This window comes from Egretta garzetta, unplaced genomic scaffold (assembly GCF_000687185.1).
Source record: "Egretta garzetta isolate BGI_Z169 unplaced genomic scaffold, ASM68718v1 scaffold5, whole genome shotgun sequence".
NCBI lineage: Eukaryota > Metazoa > Chordata > Aves > Pelecaniformes > Ardeidae > Egretta > Egretta garzetta.
In genome coordinates, this window is record NW_009259707.1 from 5,417,398 (window position 1) to 5,434,409 (window position 17,012).

The 17,012-nt window shown below is 48.7% G+C and overlaps 2 protein-coding genes across 2 annotated transcripts in view; one reads left to right on the forward strand and one right to left on the reverse strand.

Moving 5' to 3' along the window:
* The first annotated feature begins 12,707 nt into the window (after positions 1-12,707).
* Positions 12,708-15,112, forward strand: LYG2 (lysozyme g2). Its single transcript, XM_009638954.1, has 5 exons — positions 12,708-12,741; positions 13,135-13,236; positions 13,499-13,695; positions 13,819-13,957; positions 14,979-15,112. Exons 1-5 carry the CDS (start codon positions 12,708-12,710, stop codon positions 15,110-15,112), a joined length of 606 nt encoding a protein of 201 aa, XP_009637249.1.
* The window catches only part of MRPL30 (mitochondrial ribosomal protein L30), a 34,491-nt gene continuing 31,421 nt past the window's right edge, over positions 13,943-17,012 (reverse strand). Inside the window, exon 6 of the mRNA XM_009638956.2 lies at positions 13,943-14,519. The gene's annotated coding sequence lies outside the window, so the exon portion shown is untranslated. The remainder of the gene's footprint in view (positions 14,520-17,012) is intronic.

Here is a 17,012-nt window from a genome sequence, read left to right on the forward strand (position 1 = left end):
GGGGAAGTGGCCAAAAGAGAAGCCGTGGTTGGGCCATATCATGAGCTCCACAAGGCTTTCGGCAGCAATATGAAGTGCCCTCATATGTGAAGGGCCTTAAGATTAAGTACAGAAAGCACTAGTCATCAGCAGCTTCTGATGTCTGTCCTACATTGGTTTTTCTCAAATTTGTGGTTGGAAAATGAATGGTAGGCAAGAGCTCTCAAACTATGGGTGACGGCCACGATGAAAGGGAACACGAGCGCTTCCACTGATGGTTAAAACCTATGAAAAACTGATAGGAATCAAAGTATTGAAATAAAGTAAACACAGGTGCAAAACACTCAAGGAGCTCAAGCAGCAGCATAAGCAGGGGAGGAGAAGGCGGGCAACCATCCCACGGAAAGGGCTCTGGGGGGTCCAGTGGGAACCAAAGGAGTAGGTGCAAGGGGAGGCAGGGAAGGAGAAGAAAAAAAAGAGGGAAAATCCCTTTTGGGGATTTATCTTTATCATAGCACTGCGTATGAAGCGCTTGGGGTAATTTTCCTCTCAGCTGTTCAGTTGTCAGCATGAGTGAGGCTCAGCTACAGTGTTTGGGTGTGCGGCACTGGCAAAAACATGCTCAGGAGGGTCACAACTCAAGTGGAAGGTTCAGCCTATAGGAAACAAGAAAGTAGACTTGCTTTTTTCTCCAGAAAATAGAAAGAGGACACAGTTATGATTTTCTAATATGCAAAAGAAAAGGAGGGTAATGGCCCATGTCCTTCCCTTCCCCTTGAGGGTAAGGCAAGCAGCACTGAGTTTAGCAGCAGGTTTGTGTTACGTACTTCAAAAACTTTCTGGGTAATGAAGCAATGCAACATTCACTGGGCGTTTTAAAGAACAAACAAGACCAACAGGTAAAAGTAGCTGTGTATCATACTCTTGTAGAGCAGGGAAATGCAGTGGGTGTTGTTTAAGGACCTTTCCAGGCCAACACGGCTGCATCGGATCCCGCAGCCAGCAAATGGAAAAGACAACAAATTACAGACAGGGAAGCAAAATCTTCTCTTTGGGGTCCTGTGCTTTGGTTTTACAACTGTTGTCAGTATCGGGAAGTATATTTAAATGTGCTTCTCACAATAAACAGGAAATGTGAGGTGGTAAGTTTTTGTACTCATCTGCTTGTTAATCTGCAGGAGGTATTGGGCTGATCCCTCCGTGGCTCAGGCAGGGATCTACCTGAAGTCTGGGGCTGCGATGACTGGCTTTCATAGACACCAGGCAGAAGGAGCAATTAAACAACCTGTTTCAGTGGTAACTGAAGCAGTAGGAAACCACTGCCAAAAGCAAGTCCCTGTGGGACAGAGCCATAAGCCATGTGGGCAAACAGATTGCTCTGATGACTGACTCTGAATCATAGAATCACAGAATGGTTTGGGTTGGAAGCAACCTTTAGAGGTCATCTAGTCCAACCCCCCTGCAGTGAGCAGGGACATGTTCAACTGGATCAGGTTGCTCAGAGCCCCGTCCAACCTGGCCTTGAATGTTTCCAGGGATGGGGCCTCCGCCACCTCTCTGGGCAACCCCCTCCAGTGTTTCACCACCCTCATTGTAAAGAATTTCTTCCTTATATCCAGTCTGAATCTACCCTCCTTTAGTTAAAAATCACTACCCCTTGTCCTGTCACAGTAAGCCCTGCTAAAAAGTTTGTCCCTATCTTTCCTACAGACCCCCTTTAAGTACTGAAAGGCCACAAGCAGGTCTCCCCGCAGCCTTCTCTTCTCCAGGCTGAACAAGCCCAGCTCTCTCAGCCTGTCCTCATAGGAGAGGTGCTCCAGCCTTTGGATCATTTCTGTGGCCTCCTCTGGACCCGCTCCAACAGGTCTATGTCCTTCCTGTGCTGCGGGCTCCAGAGCTGGATGCAGTACTCTAGGTGAGGTCTCACCAGAGCAGAGCAGAGGGACAGAATCACCTCCCTCAACCTGCTGGCCACGCTTCTCCTGATGCAGCCTAGGGTACGGTTGGCCTTCTGGGCTGCCAGCGCACATTGCTGGCTCATGTCCAGCTTTTCATCCATCAGTACCCCCAAGTCTTTCTCCGCAGGGCTGCTCTTGGTCCTTTCTTCCCCCAGCCTGTATTGATACTGGGGGTTACCTTGCACTTGGCCTTGTTGAACCTCATGAGGTTCACACAGGCCCACTTCTTGAGCTTTTCCAGGTCTCTCTGGATGACATTCTGTCCTTCTGGTGTGTCAACTGCACCACTCAGCCTGGTGTCATCTGCAAACTGGCTGAAGGTACACTCGATCTCGCTGTCTATGTCATTGATGAATATATTAAACAGCACTGGTCCCATTACGGACCCCTGAGGGACACCACTTGTCACCAGTCTCTGAACATTGAGCCATTGACCACTACCCTCTGGATTTGACCATCCAACCAATTCTTTATCCACTGAACAGTCCAGCCATCAAATCAATATCTCCCCAATTTAGAGAGAAGGATGTTGTGGGGGACCGTGTCAAAGGCCTTACAGAAGCCCAGACAGACAACATCCATAGCTCTTCCCTTGTCCACTGATGCAGTCACTCCATCATAGAAAGCCATTAGGTTGGCCAGGCAGGACTTGCCCTTGATGAAGCCATTCTGGCTGTCTCGAATCACGTCCCAGGCCTCCACGTGCTTTAGCATAGCTTCTAGGAGGATATGTTCCATGATCTTCCCAGGCACAGAGGTGAGGCTGACAGGTTTGTAGTCCCCAGGATCCTCCTTTCTACCCTTTTTAAAGATGGGCACAATGTTTCCCCTGTTCCAGTCCCCAGGGACTTCACCTGACTGCCACGACTTTTCAAATATCATGGAGAGCGGCTTTGGAACTACATCAGCCAATTCCCTCAGGATTCTGGGATGCATCTCATCAGGTCCCATAGACTTATGTATGTTCAGGTTCCTTAGGTGGTCACGAACCTGATCTTCTCTTACAGTGGGAGGGGCTTTACCCCTCTGGTGTCCATCTCATGGTCCATCGACTGGGGAGGGGCGAGGAGAGAGGTTAGCAGTGAAGACTGAGGCAAAAAAGTTGTTGAGTACCTCAGCCTTCTCCTCATCTGTTGAGGTCGCTGTTCTTGTTTGTCAGGGCGATACACTTTCTTTAACCTTCCTTTTCTGGCTGGCATACCTGTAGAAGTCCTTCTTGGTTTTCTTTGAATCCCTTGCCAAATTCAGCTCCAGCTGGGCCTCGGCCTTCCTGACCCCATCCCTACACAGCCAGGCAGCTTCCCTATATTCTTCCCAGGATACCTCTCCCTGCTTCCTCTGCCTGTGCAGTTCCCTCTTGCTCTTTAGTTTGGCCAGCAGGTCTTGACTCAGCCATGCTGGTCTCTTGCCTTCCTTTCCTGATTTCTTACACGTGGGGACTGAGAGCTCTTGTGCTCTATGGAACGCATCCTTAAAGATCTGCCAGCTCTGTTCTGCTCCTTTGTCCCTGAGGGCAGTTTCCCAGGGGGTCCTATTGACTAACTCCTTGAAGAGCTGAAAGTTTGCTTTTCTAAAATTTAGGGTCCTGACTATACTCGTTTTTCCCATATCCCTCAGGAGTGTGAACTCCACCAGTGCATGATTACTGTAGCCCAGGCTGCCTCCAACTTTGACATCACTGATGAGCTCACTTGCATTAGTGACCATCAGGTCCAGTATTGCATTTCCTCAGGTAGACATGTCTATTACCTGGCTTAAGAAGTTATCCTCAATGCATTCTAGGAATCTCTGGATTGCCTAGAGCTCACTGTGCTACTTTTCCAGCAGATGTTGGGGTGGTTGAAGTTCCCCAGTAGGACAACAGCCTGCAAGCATGAAGCCTCCTGGAGCTGGAGGAAGAAGGCTTCATCAGTAGGCTCCCCTTGATCGGGCAGGCTGTAGCTGACACCCCAACCACAAGGTTCCCTTTGTTGCCTTGGTCTCTGATTTTTACCCATAAGCTTTCAACCTGCTTGTAGCTATTCTTCAGAGACAGCTCTTCACACTCTATCCATTTCTTGACGTAGAATCCAATGCCTCAGCCCCTCCTTCCTCACCTGTCCCTTCTGAACAGCCTGTAGCCATTGATAGCCACACTCCAGTCATGGGATTTGTCCCACCAAGTTTCCGTAATGGCAATCAGGTCGTAGCTTTCTAGCAGCAAGGTAGCTTCCAACTCCTCCTGTTTGTTTCCCATGCTGTGTGCGTTTGTGTAGAGGCATTTCATCTGGGCTGTGGGCCATGACACCTTCTTAGTGGAACACCCCTTGTTTCCCTTGAGGTGTTTCATGGAAGTTTCCTTCTTGGCTCCTACTAACTCAGGAGCCCCAGCTCATCTCCGCAAGACTTCGACTGTGCTGCAGTGACCCTAGCACGCCTCTGGGCAACAGGTTGAGGGCTCATACTAGCACCCCATCCCTCTAACCATTGTGTATCATCCCACAGCTTGTCAGAGGCAAGCCTGATATGTTCCCTCTCCCCCTTCACATCTAGTTTAAAGCTCTGTCAATGAGCCTCACAAGCTCCTGAGCAAAGACCCTCTTTCCCCTTTGAGAAAGGTGGCTCCCATTTGACGCCAGCAAGCCTGGTGCCATGTAGGCCATCCCATTGTCAAAAATCACAAAGTTGTGACAGTGACACCAGCCACAGAGCTATGTATTAATAGATTGGGTCTGTCTGTTCCTTCCAATGTCACTGCCCACAACTGGAAGGAGAGAGGAAAAAACCTGTGCCCCAGATTCCCTCACTAACCATCCCAAGGCCCTGATGTCTCTTTTAATGAATGCTTTCATTAATGCTTTGAATGCTGAGTTGGATCGGTTTGAGCCATATGTCCATATCGCTCACTCCCAGAGATAGAGAAAACAAAGGGAAATGCCACAACAGCAATGCAGTGATGTATAACTGAGCTTGTTCCACTTTATTACTCATTGCAAAAGTGGGCTGGGGATTTCCTAGCCAGCAACCTGTTCCCAGGACGGTGCTTTTCTGGTGGTTGCCTTGGGCACACTCAGGACCACACCCCCAAAATATGAGGCTCATCTTTACGAGGTTTTCTTCCTCATAAAAACACCCTCATGTTTTATCCAGGCCAGAAAGGGCCTTTAAAATTGAGACATCAGATGAATGTGAGAAACACCAGTGTGGGTCATACTGGTGGTTGGTCACCCCCGAAGCCTGCCTCCAGCAGCAGGAGATGCTGCCTGGGGAGGGCACATGAGCTTGGCTGCTGTCTGCAATCCATTTTCCTTGTACAGGCCCAGCATCCCCAGCTATTTAACGGGGGTGGCCGAAGGCACGTCCACCCTTTGTATGGTGCTGTTGTCCATGAATCCATCCAGTGGCTCCAGGAATGTGCTGGTGCTGTCGGCCTCCACAGCCTCCTGGGCAGAAGGGCCATGGCCATAGGTTCCTTAATAATGCTAGTTTGAATCTTTATAAAAGCCTTTTTGAAGACCCAGCTATACTTCACCCACTGGCCTAATCCTGGATTAATCCAAGTGCTCATTGACACTGTCCCAGAAGACCACCACGGACCAAGCCAGGATTGCCCCTTATGGGAGTGGGGCTGATCCTCTCCCAGCTGACCAGGCTTACCCGTCACCTCAGTGATCTTATCTTTAACCTACACTCTACCATATTGCCCAGGATGGGCACCAGCCTGTGGTCCCAAGGACCCCTCTGGAGCCCATGCTGCAGTTGGGGGTGATGCCAGCCACCCACCGGCATGCCAGCACTGGTGCCACCTGGCAGCAGAGCCCTTGCCTAGGCTGCCCGCTCTGCCATGGCACAGCCCGGTGCCCCCAGCTGGGACGGGCTCACTGACAGGGAGGCTTTCTGTTTGCTCCAGTACTTACTAACGATTTACACCGAATTAATCTGGCTCCTATTAACTTTCCTGGGGTCCGAATCTCCCCACAGCCTCCACAGTAAAGACTGGCACAAAGGCTACAAAGGACTACCAAGGCCTTGTCCTCCCTGAGTGCCCCTTTCACCAAGCAGCCCTGGCCTTCCCTTAGCTGCTTTTGATGTATTTGAAGACCTTTTGGTGACAGTTCGAGCATCCCTTGCAAGGCACTCTCCAAAACCTTTTTCAGTGCTTTTCCTTGTTTACATGTGACCTTCTATGTTTTATGTCAATTCACCACCAATTCTCACATGGACAAGTTTTCCATTTCCTACATAGCAGCCTTTTCCCAATGGCAGTCACCTTACCCTTTCCTCTGAGGGGGAAACATTTTCTTTTTGAGTTGTGGCATCCTTTTAGTGTGGTATTTTTGAGCAGCCTCCCGGATGCTTGCAAGCATCTTTGGTTTAGGGCTGCTCCTTTTTGCTGGAGACCATTGCTTCTAATGCTTGCCTCAGTTTCTTTAATCGCCTTCCTTGAAACCAAAGGCTCCCATACTGGAGTATGCAGCACATGGCCTGCTTTTTCCCATTTCAGTGCTAAAAGTGATCATAGAATCATAGAATTGCTTTGGTTGGAAAAGACCTTTAAGGTCATCGAGTCCAACCTTTAACCTAACCCTGCCATCCTACCACTAAACCATGTCCCTAAGCACCTCATCAATCCTTCTTTTAAATACCTCCAGGGATGGGGACTCGGCCACCTCCCTGGGCAGCCCATTCCAGTGCCTGACAACCCTTTTGGTGAAGAAGTTTTTCCTAATGTCTAGCCTAACCAACCCCAGTGCCCTCAGCTGCTCCTCATATGACTTGTGTTCCAGACCCCTCACCAGCTTGGTTGCTCTCCTCTGGACATGTTCCAGCAATGCAACATCTTTCTTGTAGTGAGGGGCCCAAAACTGAACACAGTATTCAAGGTGCGGCCTCACCAGCACCGAGTACAGGGGCATGATCACTTCCCCACTCCTGCTGGCCACACTATTCCTGATACAAGCCAGGCCTTCTTGGCCACCTGGGCACACTGCTGGCTCATATTCAGCTGGCTGATCATGTCGTGGGATTGCAACCTCAGAGCAGATTCCCACTAACAGTCCTTAAATGAAGCCCTTGTACCAATCCCTAGTACTTGTTTTTGTGGGTTCCCAGACCAGCTCTTCCTGGAAGTAGTGATTTATTGCCACCAGAAATTCTGCTTCTGCATCTCATCCTGATGAGGTGATCCAGCCTATATGCGGGCTCCCACTCCTACCACCATCCTGTATTTGCTGCTTCTCTGGTCTCGCTGACCACTATCACTGTCCTCGTAAAGGATCAATAGTACCGTCCTACTAAGGTATTTTTTATCAATAGCAACTGGGATTTCCACCCACAGGTTTTTAGGGTGCTTCTCTTTTCCTGTAATATTTTTATGCTGTTACACTTTTAGCCTTCACATACGGCATCACTCCTCCACCTCTCCACCCTACTCTGTCATTCCTGTAAGGCTGGCAGTGCTATACGTCATTGGTTTTCTAGCCTCTACCAAGTCCCCGAGATGCCTGCTATCTCAGGTTGTCATTTGGTAGCAGGCATTTTGGTTCTCCTGGCTTGTGTTTGAAGCTGCTGGCAACAGTGCAGAAGCACTTTTAAGTTTGCCCTTGCTTCATGGCTTAATATTGCACCTGCCAAACCATTGCTGCTGTATTCTGTCTATTTTGTCTTTCATATGTATTGCGATTGTGCTGTTTATTTCCCTCCTGATTTTTTTCAGAGGTAAACAGAACATCAGCCACATCTACCATGTAGATCACATCAGTTCAAATTGGGTAGTCCTCTGCATCTCTCAGCTTTCCCCTGCTTCTAGTGGAAGTGCTCCTCTACAAGCTTTTTAATTCCCAGTGCCACAGCCTGGCTGCATTACAGCTCAGGTGCAGCTCACCCCTTCTAGGCTGCTCCTCTCATCAATGAAGTTTTGCCAGTTCCTCACATGCTTCAAGCATCTACAAGCCCCTCCATTTCCCCATGTGGCCCCGGTGCAGCCTCAGGACAAGGGACCTGCCCCCAGTGCGGGAGCTCCCAGCACCCGGAGCATCCCACCTCCCTGACACAGGCTGGGTAACCTCCCACAGCTTAAATGGGCTTAATAGCTTTGGGAAGTTTCTATCAGCCTAGTTTCTCCCCTGAAGGCATAATTAGGATCACTCATTTCTTACCCTACCCTTATTCAGCTAATTAGTAATAGAGGAGAAATGTTCAGGAGCATGAAAAAACCCACACAGCGAGGATGCAGCTGACCTGAGACTCTCTAGTGCCCTCACAACACAAGCTGCCCTGCTGCAGCCCTCTGCCTTCCAGAGGCATTTCCAACAACTGGAAAGGTTTCCTGTTGCAAGGCAGGAGAGGAGAAAATTGGCCCCAATCCTGTCCTTTAAATCCGTTTTTATTTTATGAGTTCCCTGCTTATTCAGCCACACCTCAGATTCACATCGAGGAACTGACAAAGTTCAGGAGGGTTTTGTCCTGCCAGACACAGAGAGAAGAGTAGAGAGTAGCTGGTACCGGATCTGATCCGGCGCCCTGCAGTCTGGCTTCTGGGTAAACCAGAATTGTCTCTCCCATGTGACTGCTGTCGTTGATGAATCATAGAACCATAGAATCACTTAAGTTGGAAAAGACCTTTAAGATCATCAAGTCTAAGCTAACACTGCCATTCCAGCACTAAACCATGTCCCTAAGCACCTCGTCTACCCACCTTTTAAATACCTCCAGGGATGGGGACTTGACCGCTTCCCTGGGCAGCCTGTTCTAATGCTTGGCAACCCTTTTGATGAAGAATTTTTTCCTAATGTCCAATCTAAACCTCCCCTGGCACAACTTGAGGCCACTTCATGAAGAGCTGCCTACTGATAGTTCATGAATACTATTTATTGACTGGATCATCGTGGCCCTGTCTATATGTACTATAGGTAGGTCTTGTGCACTTACCACACACCCGAGCTATTTCAGTAGTGGGACTGTTGGGTTGCCCTATACAGAGGCTGAACAGCTGGCTGGGCTGTTGTGGCCACAGGCTGATGGCCAACAGCTCAGAGTCTTGCTACTAGTGACATCCCTTGGGGACTGATCCCACAGCCAGTACTTTTTAGTGTCCTCAGCACCAACATGTGCTAGGGACAGAGAGCACTCCCAGAGAGTTCACAGGTGCTTGGTGGGACAGGACTGCTGGTCAGAGGAATGTGGACAGGTTGGACTGGTATCTCATGAAATTCAACTATAGGCACTGCCAAGCCCCGCACCTGGGATGGAAAAGCCCCAGGCACCAGTACGTGCTGGAGACCAGCCAGTTTGAAAGCAGCTCTGCAGAGAAAGCCCTGGGGGTCCTGGTGGACAACAAGTTGGCTATGAGTGGTTAATGCACCCTTGCAGCAAAGGCAGCCAACAGCCTCCTGGGCTGCGTTAGGAAAAAGCATCACCATCAGGTCCAGAAAGATGATCCTTCCCATCTACTTAGCACTTGTGATGAGTTTTGGGCTCCTTTGACCCTTACGTGCTGTAGGCCAGTGCAGGCCACCAAGCTGGAGCACGAGTTATACAACAGAGGCCAAAGGACCTAGGTCTGCTCAGACTGGAGAAGACAAGGCCTTTGGGGGACATTTTCAGCTACTTCGTGGAGCTTCTAGAGAAGATGGAGTCATACTTTTCTTTGAGGTGCACAGAAAGAGGGTCAGAGGCAACAGTCACATGTTGCAACAAGACAAGTTTGGAATTGATAAAAGAAATGGAGTTTTTCACAAAAAAAATGGTGAGTGGTTAAGCACTGTGAAAGATTGCACAGAGAGGCTGGCGAATCTCCATCCTTGGAGGTGTTCATAACAAGACAAGGGCAAGGACCTGAGAAACCCCATCTAGCTTCAAAGTTGGCACTGCTTTGAGCAAGAGGTTGGACTAGAAACCTCCCAAGGTCCTCTCCAACCTCGGTCACTCTGTGCTTCTGTGGCTCTGTGAAGATGCAGCCAGAGGAAAGAATGGAAAATACAGATGTAATCTTCTTGGCACACATGATGAGAGAGTATGAAGCCACAGATCACACGGATGCTGCACAGCTTGCCACACAGAGGAGCTCTCCACATTGGCTCTGGGAGTAACAACACAGTTTAGGCATCAGTTGTTCAAGGGATGGGCAAGGGAGGGTCAGCAAAACAGTGATGCCAACTCCCCAGGTGTCATGGGCCTGGGCTGAAACAGCTCACCTAGCATATTAAGTGGCACTTTGGCATCTGTAGCCCTTCTCCCCACAAAGCTGGACTTTGCTTTTAGAGGTAAAGAAGCAACATTTTAAGAGGGTTTTTGGGGTCACCTCATTCCTCCAGCTGCAGACTACTGGGGAGAATAAACTGCGGGGACAGAGGAGAGCAGAGCAGCTGGGAAAGCCAGCACTGTGGTCCCACCACGAGAGCACAAGCCCCATGGGAAAGCTGAAATCATGGAGCCTGAGAGGGTCCTTGGAGAAGACAGAGGGAGGGCACAGAGACAGGTTCAGTTAATCTGATCACCACAGCAACCAGTTAATAACTGACACAGTGTTATTTGCCTTGCTCCAGCTGAAAGGGGGTGTAAATCCCCACTCCCTTATTCATTATCAGCTTCTCCTTCCGTGAGATCTCCACGAGATATCGTTAAAATATCAATTTCCTTGAGCAAATATACCAGGTTCGTGAGGCAATCCTCTGCCCAGGTGTTAAATAATGATGGTAAACCTGGGGGAGCAGGGTGCCACTCTTTTCATCGTGGCCAGCAGCTCTCGGAGGTGGGACAAGACCCTGTGCATCCACGCTGTTGAAGGAAACGAGGGCTTGCAAAGAAAGGCATTGACAGAACGGGTCAGTCCCACCACTAAGAAAGCTGTGCCCAACAAGCCCTCCTGCACTTTGCTTTCTGCCCCCTAAACACCCTTTGGAGACTGACCGCAGTCAACTCCAAAGACACCAACCAGAATCCTGCACTTGCAGCGGGTGATACTTTTCCCCACTGTGGTATTTTTGGCACATAAGGTGGCGGGGAAAGGGTTATGAATGTTCAGAAACATGGCTGAGGAGTGGAGGGAGGGAGGCGAGGAGGTTGGTATACAGAGGCAAGGGGCTCCAAGACCCTCTGACTTGGGCAACTGCAGGCAAATAACCCCTGGCTAATGTGACGCTGGTATCCTTAGCATTGGTGCCTGTCCCCAGCTGGCAAAGGCAATTCTGATGATTGGAAAGGCCTGGTTCATTACAGTGCCTCTACTCACAAGCAGTCACATACCAGAAACATCTTGCCCTCACAGCAGCGGGAAATGTTGAGGCAAGGGGTTGCCTGAATAATTTCAGAGATGCGTTGCGCTCGTTAAAAGCTATTACGAAAAAAAAAGCAGCTGAACCAACAAGGCATCATTATTTTTTTCTGCTGACAAGCAATGTCGGCAGATCACGCTATCATGGGAGCACCCTGCAGGCAGTGGGAGACGGGCCAACCCCCCAGGCAGTGGGAGATGGGCCACCATCATGGACATGGCCAGTCTCTCAGGAGAGTGCTAGCCCAGGCGGTAGGGCTGCAAGTCCTTCCACGCCACGTACATGAGTGTCAGTCCCAGCTCTCTTTTTCACAGCCCAGGATGCCAGGACAGGACTAGGGCAAACACCTGCGGAACAGCGGGAAGCTGGGTCTTTAGCTCAGCCCCCACCACAGCTGCCTCCAGGAATAGGGTGTGAAATATAAGCTGTAGGTGGAGAGACGCCCAGAGAAAAATAGGGTGGATTTTTTTCTCTTTGGAAATCTGGGAAATGCCACACCCGAGAACATACTTGCCACCACACCAGTGTCTACACTGCCACAGGTTCTGTTTGCATAAGAAAAAAATGCTGTTAAGTCTCACAAAACCCCAGCCCGGTGCATTCCGTCACAGTGTTGGATTACCACCAAATGGAGGCAGCTTTCCCTATATATTAAACTCCCCCAAAATTCAGTGCTGTGCCAGAGGCTGAGCTGCAAACAGGTAGGTAAGATACTACCGCTCAGGGTGGGAGCTCTTCTCACTCCCTTCAGCAATATCATCTCCTCGGTGGCCCAGGGGCTGCAGCTTATTGCTGCATGAGATTTCTGCTTGAATAAGGATCCCTGAGATTTGTCCTGTAGTTCTGGATTTAGGCCACTTAAATTTAGATGCCTCGGTTCTATAAGTGAGCCTATCTCTCCAGGCTCCCCTCACAGCCGATGAGGGGAAATGGGTGCTCCCAGAGTACAACTCACCCTAAAGCAGATAGCCACAATGATTTAGACAGCTTTCATCTTAAAAGTGCCAGTTTCTGAATATAAAGAAAGTCTCAGGAGATTCAGGCAAAGCTGTCCAGGTGTGGTGACAGCGGTTTGTATATGGAGTATGGGCAGGGAATAGGGGCATTCTTGGTGGGAGCACAGCAGCACAGGGGCACTGAACACTACTAATTTTATTTTTTCTGAATTAAATATTGGGGTTTGAGATTTGGAGGAAGGTATGAAGATGCCGTAAAAGACGCGGGTTTCAAACACTGGCAGAAGTGAGAGGTCAGAAGTCTCTTGTGAACAGCTGCAGCCTGGTTTGTGCCGGGGCAGGAGAGCTGACACAGGGGTTTCTTATAAAAAGAGACGCGACTCCATTTGTGTACCACGCTGCCTACCCAACCAAGAGAAATACCCTGTCAGCTCAGAAAGAGTTTCTTTGTGTTTATTTGGCAAGCAGTGAGGTATATTCATGTCTTCATGCGTGCCAATGCTGACTGATTGATTTTCACCCTGTTCTGCGTGCTCAGGATGAACCACCCTACGTACCCGATGCTCCTGCTGCTGGGCCTTGCTGCCCTCCTGGGTAAGTCTGGCAACCCTCGCTGCCTTGTCCCAAGCAGCTGGGGACACACACCATGCAGCCGGGAAGCAGGAGACATTGATGCACCTCCTCATCCCCCTCGTCCCCAAAATCTCGGTTGCCACTAGACTCTATTGGAGTGCTCGGGGTCCCCTTGCGAGTCTTGCAGAAGGAGGGGTGGCCTCTGAGGGGCAGGTGGGCTCGGGGTAGAGGGTGCAGGGTGCAGGATGCGGGGCAGGACCTCACCTCCTCTCCATCACAAGGAGCGACAGAGGCAGCCCCATGCAGCTCCCGCACCCCCCAGCCCGCCCTCTCCAGGGTGCAGCCTCCCTTTGGGTGTTACTTGCAGTCACAAAAGGTTTTTACTGCTTGAGCCTTTCTGTGTCACCTCTGCAGGTGCCTCCCAGGGCCGCACAGATTGCTACGGCAGCGTAAACAGAATTAAAACCTCTGGGGCTTCGTGCAAAACTGCAAAGCCAGAGCGTTTAACCTACTGTGGTGAGTATTCCTCTTCTGCCAGATGGCTCTGTTTCTCCCTGGCATAATAATACCAAATCCTTCCCATTTCCAACGTGCTGAACACACGCTAGCTGCTGAGCCTGCATAGTATCTCTGTGGGCGATCATCTGCCTCCTCCCAGAGGGGAGGCAAATAAAATTTTGATGTAATTCTGTCCGTATCAGAAGGAGAGAGGTGAGAGACCATTCTGAGTTTTAAAAAGTTATTAAGCAAATATCTTTACTTTTGATTTTAATTGCAGGAGTTAGGGCTTCAGAAAAGATTGCTGAACAGGACCTAAAAGCTATGGATCAATATAAAACACTCATAAAGAAAGTTGGAGAAAAACTGTGCATTGAACCAGCCCTGATCGCTGGCATCATCTCCCGGGAATCTCATGCTGGCAAAATACTGAAGGGTGGCTGGGGCGACAATGGAAATGGCTTTGGTTTAATGCAGGTATTTGCTGATGCTCCACTAAACCCCGATAAACAAATAGCACATAAATGAAAGTAAGCCTCCTAAACATATAATCCATTACAGCAGGGAAATGATTTCTTGTTGTTGTTTTGATATTTCTAGGTTGACAAAAACTCACATAAACCTAGGGGACAATGGGACAGCGAAACTCATCTTATGCAGGGCACAGACATACTTATCATGATGGTAAAAAAAATACAGAGGAAGTTCCCACGCTGGACAAAGGATCAACAGCTGAAAGGTAAGGTACAAGCCATGGGTTTTGTCCGGCAGAGAAGAAAAACTTTAGGATGAGAACATACTGAATTAGTTCCCGTGTTCCTCAGTAACCACGTTTCTAACAGGCTGCCACTTAGCTTTTTGCCCCTTTTTTTATTTCACCATGAAAAGACAAGCTTCGTCAATTCTGTGTAGTTTCTGCCTCTCCTTAGTATGGCAGCCTCGCCAAATTTCCAGCACTGTAGCAAATATTTATACACCTGAAAACTAGTGTATGTAAGAGCTGAGCTTTCCTTATCTCACCATGAGGAGTCTCCTACAGCCATTCAGGTTAACAAAAAGCTCTGTGGTTTACTTGAATGGGGCCAGCAGTTCACTCCATATCTCCGTTGACGAAGGAGATGAGGTGTTTGCTCTCAGGGAATTGCAAAACCGTGCTGCCCAATGTGGAAAAGCTGCAGGCTGCACCCCGCAACCCCCTTGGATTGCTGGGGTGCCAGGGTGGGCACACAAACTAAGGAGGTTCGCAGTCACCTCAGATACCTCTGCTTTTCAACACGGCGTATGGAGAAGCATATGTGCAGCTGCAAGACAAAGATAATGCAGTGTATGAGTGTGTTTTAACCCTCTTCTAAGAGCAGTAATTTTCAAGGGTGAGTGAGAGGTTACAAGGATGTTGGATATGATAGATATGATATGATTGATATGATATCATATTACATTATATAATATTATATTAACAAGCCCAGTGTAAATTAAGGGCTTGTGCTGGGCCAGGTAAATGGCACAAGTTCATCAAGTGGCAAGTATCTGTGAACCCAAAACCTCAGGTATCTTTCTGATGTTTTGGCGGATTCAGGAATAACTGCAAGCTGTTTGCAGAGCCCCACTTAAGTCAGAGAAGCTCTGATAATGCCGCCTACTCCCCTTCCGAAGTCCCCATAAGTGAAAGCTTTCAAAACAAGTCAAAGCAGAACATATCAAGCTGGAATTTTCCCTATTTTTTTTAACTCTGTGTGACTTCTTTTGGTGTTTCATTTCAGGTGGGATTTCTGCCTACAACGCTGGTTCTAACAACGTCCGAAGCTATGACAGAATGGACATTGGCACCACCCATGATGACTACTCCAATGATGTGGTTGCACGAGCCCAGTATTACAAGAAACACGGATACTAGGCTCGGGAATCTCTACTGAGCAACTTCCTTGCCATCACCCGCGTGACACCCCTGAAGGAGCCAAGATACAGAGCAGCTGTACCGTGCAAACCCATACAGATGCAAATGTATAGGAATGATTTACATGGAATAAGAATGTGCAGACTAAACTCCTCAATTTTTAAACAATATTCAGTAAGGCACCAGTCATGTAGTTTCTTTACAAACAGCATGGTTTAGATTTTACAAAGGCAATATTACCAAAATCTTCGTATTTTTTCCTGCTATCTACATATTTCTCTGAGTTATGAGGACCATCTTGTTTTGCTATTGATAATTTGCTGCCTTCCAGATCTTACAACAATTTTCTGCCAAACCCTGTCATTCTTTTAAGAAATCAAAAGGCAAAATACTTCCTTGGGTATTGGCTTAATGATTTTTTTCCTAAAAGCTGCTTGATATTTACATTATGCTGTAGGGTAGTAATCTTTTTCTGAATGCTAATTTTTCATATAAATGCATAGAATAGAGATGGATGCTTTCAGTCATACAGAAATAAGCAAACAGAAATTGAATAAAAGTGTTATTAGCAAACAAAACAGGATTCCAATGTACTCATATTTTCATGTGTGTTAGCAAATTTTGGATAAGTGCAATGTCAATTTTAGGCAGATAGAGAAACTGAGAAGGGGAGAGGATGAAATGCATATTTTCATGTCATAAAATTCTTTTCTGCTGCTGCTTGTAGAAGAGCAACACTCAGGAAAACAGCAATCTTTGAGTTCAGCATGTTTTGGTGCTCCTATTCCTTCTAGACCTGGAATTGAACTATTTGGGGGGTCAGAGAGTGGAGAGGCAACGAAAGGAGAGGGGTAGGTGCCTGCACGACTGAGTGACACTCATTCCCCAGGGCCAAAGGAAGAGTTGGATTTGGTCTGGCAGTGCCAGCCGTCCCTTTCCCACCAGCATTCACATGCATATGCTGAAGCAACTTCCTTTCTTCTTCCACAATAAGCACACCTTCTGGGACTGGGAATAACTGCATGTCAAAATAAGTAGAAAAACCACTGGCTGCAAGGATCTTAAATGGATAGGAAAATGTAATCCAAAGCCATTAACAGTGCACAGAGTTATGATACACATCCTCCTAGCAGCAATTAGAGACCATGCTGCAAACATCCAACGTTGATTTAAACAGGATAGATAGTGCCCAGCCAACCTGTTTGCCTCCTGTAATGAGAAGATAGGCTTTACGGAAAAGGGGAGAGGAGCAGATATGGTATACGACCTAGCAAGGTCTTTGCCCCAGCCTGCCATAGTGTCCATATAGCCAGACTGGTGAGACATGGACTGGATAGGCAGGCAGAAAAATTGTCTAGAAGGTTGACAGGCTCAAAGCATGGTGGTCAGCATCCCAGGGTCCAGCTGGTGGCCAGTTGCAAGTGGCATCCCCCTAGGACGGATCCTGCAGGCAGTACTGCTTTGTGTCTTCAGCAGCAATTCAGACTAGGGGCTGAGAGTGCTCCCAGCAAGTTCACAGCTGATACCAAACGTGAGGTCCTGGAGAGGCTGGAGAAATGGGCTGACGGCAACCCCATGACGATCAATTAAGACAAAGGCAAAGCCCTGCACCTGGGACAGAACAACCCCATGTGCCAGTATGGGCCGCGGCCAACTGTCTAGAAAGCAAGCTGTGCAAAAAGGGGCCTGGGGGTCCTGGTGGACACCATGGGACCTCGCAGAGATATACCTAAGAGCACCCTGAGCTGCATTAGCAAAATCCTAGCCAGCAGGGAGGGGAGCAATCATTTCCCTCTCTTTCATGCTTGTCAGACCACACCTGGAGCACTTTGGGGCTCCCTGATAGAAGTGGGACACCGACACGCTGGGGTGAGTCCAGTAGAGGCCGCCCAGCCAGTCA

Bases quoted from the DNA above. Each gene is read 5' to 3' on its own strand.
- LYG2 (XM_009638954.1), top strand. From the start codon at position 12,708: ATGCTCCTGCTGCTGGGCCTTGCTGCCCTCCTGG. The intron at 13,237-13,498 runs GTGAGTATTCCT...TTTTAATTGCAG, and splicing joins AGAGCGTTTAACCTACTGTG to GAGTTAGGGCTTCAGAAAAG. The intron at 13,696-13,818 runs GTATTTGCTGAT...TGATATTTCTAG, and splicing joins ATGGCTTTGGTTTAATGCAG to GTTGACAAAAACTCACATAA.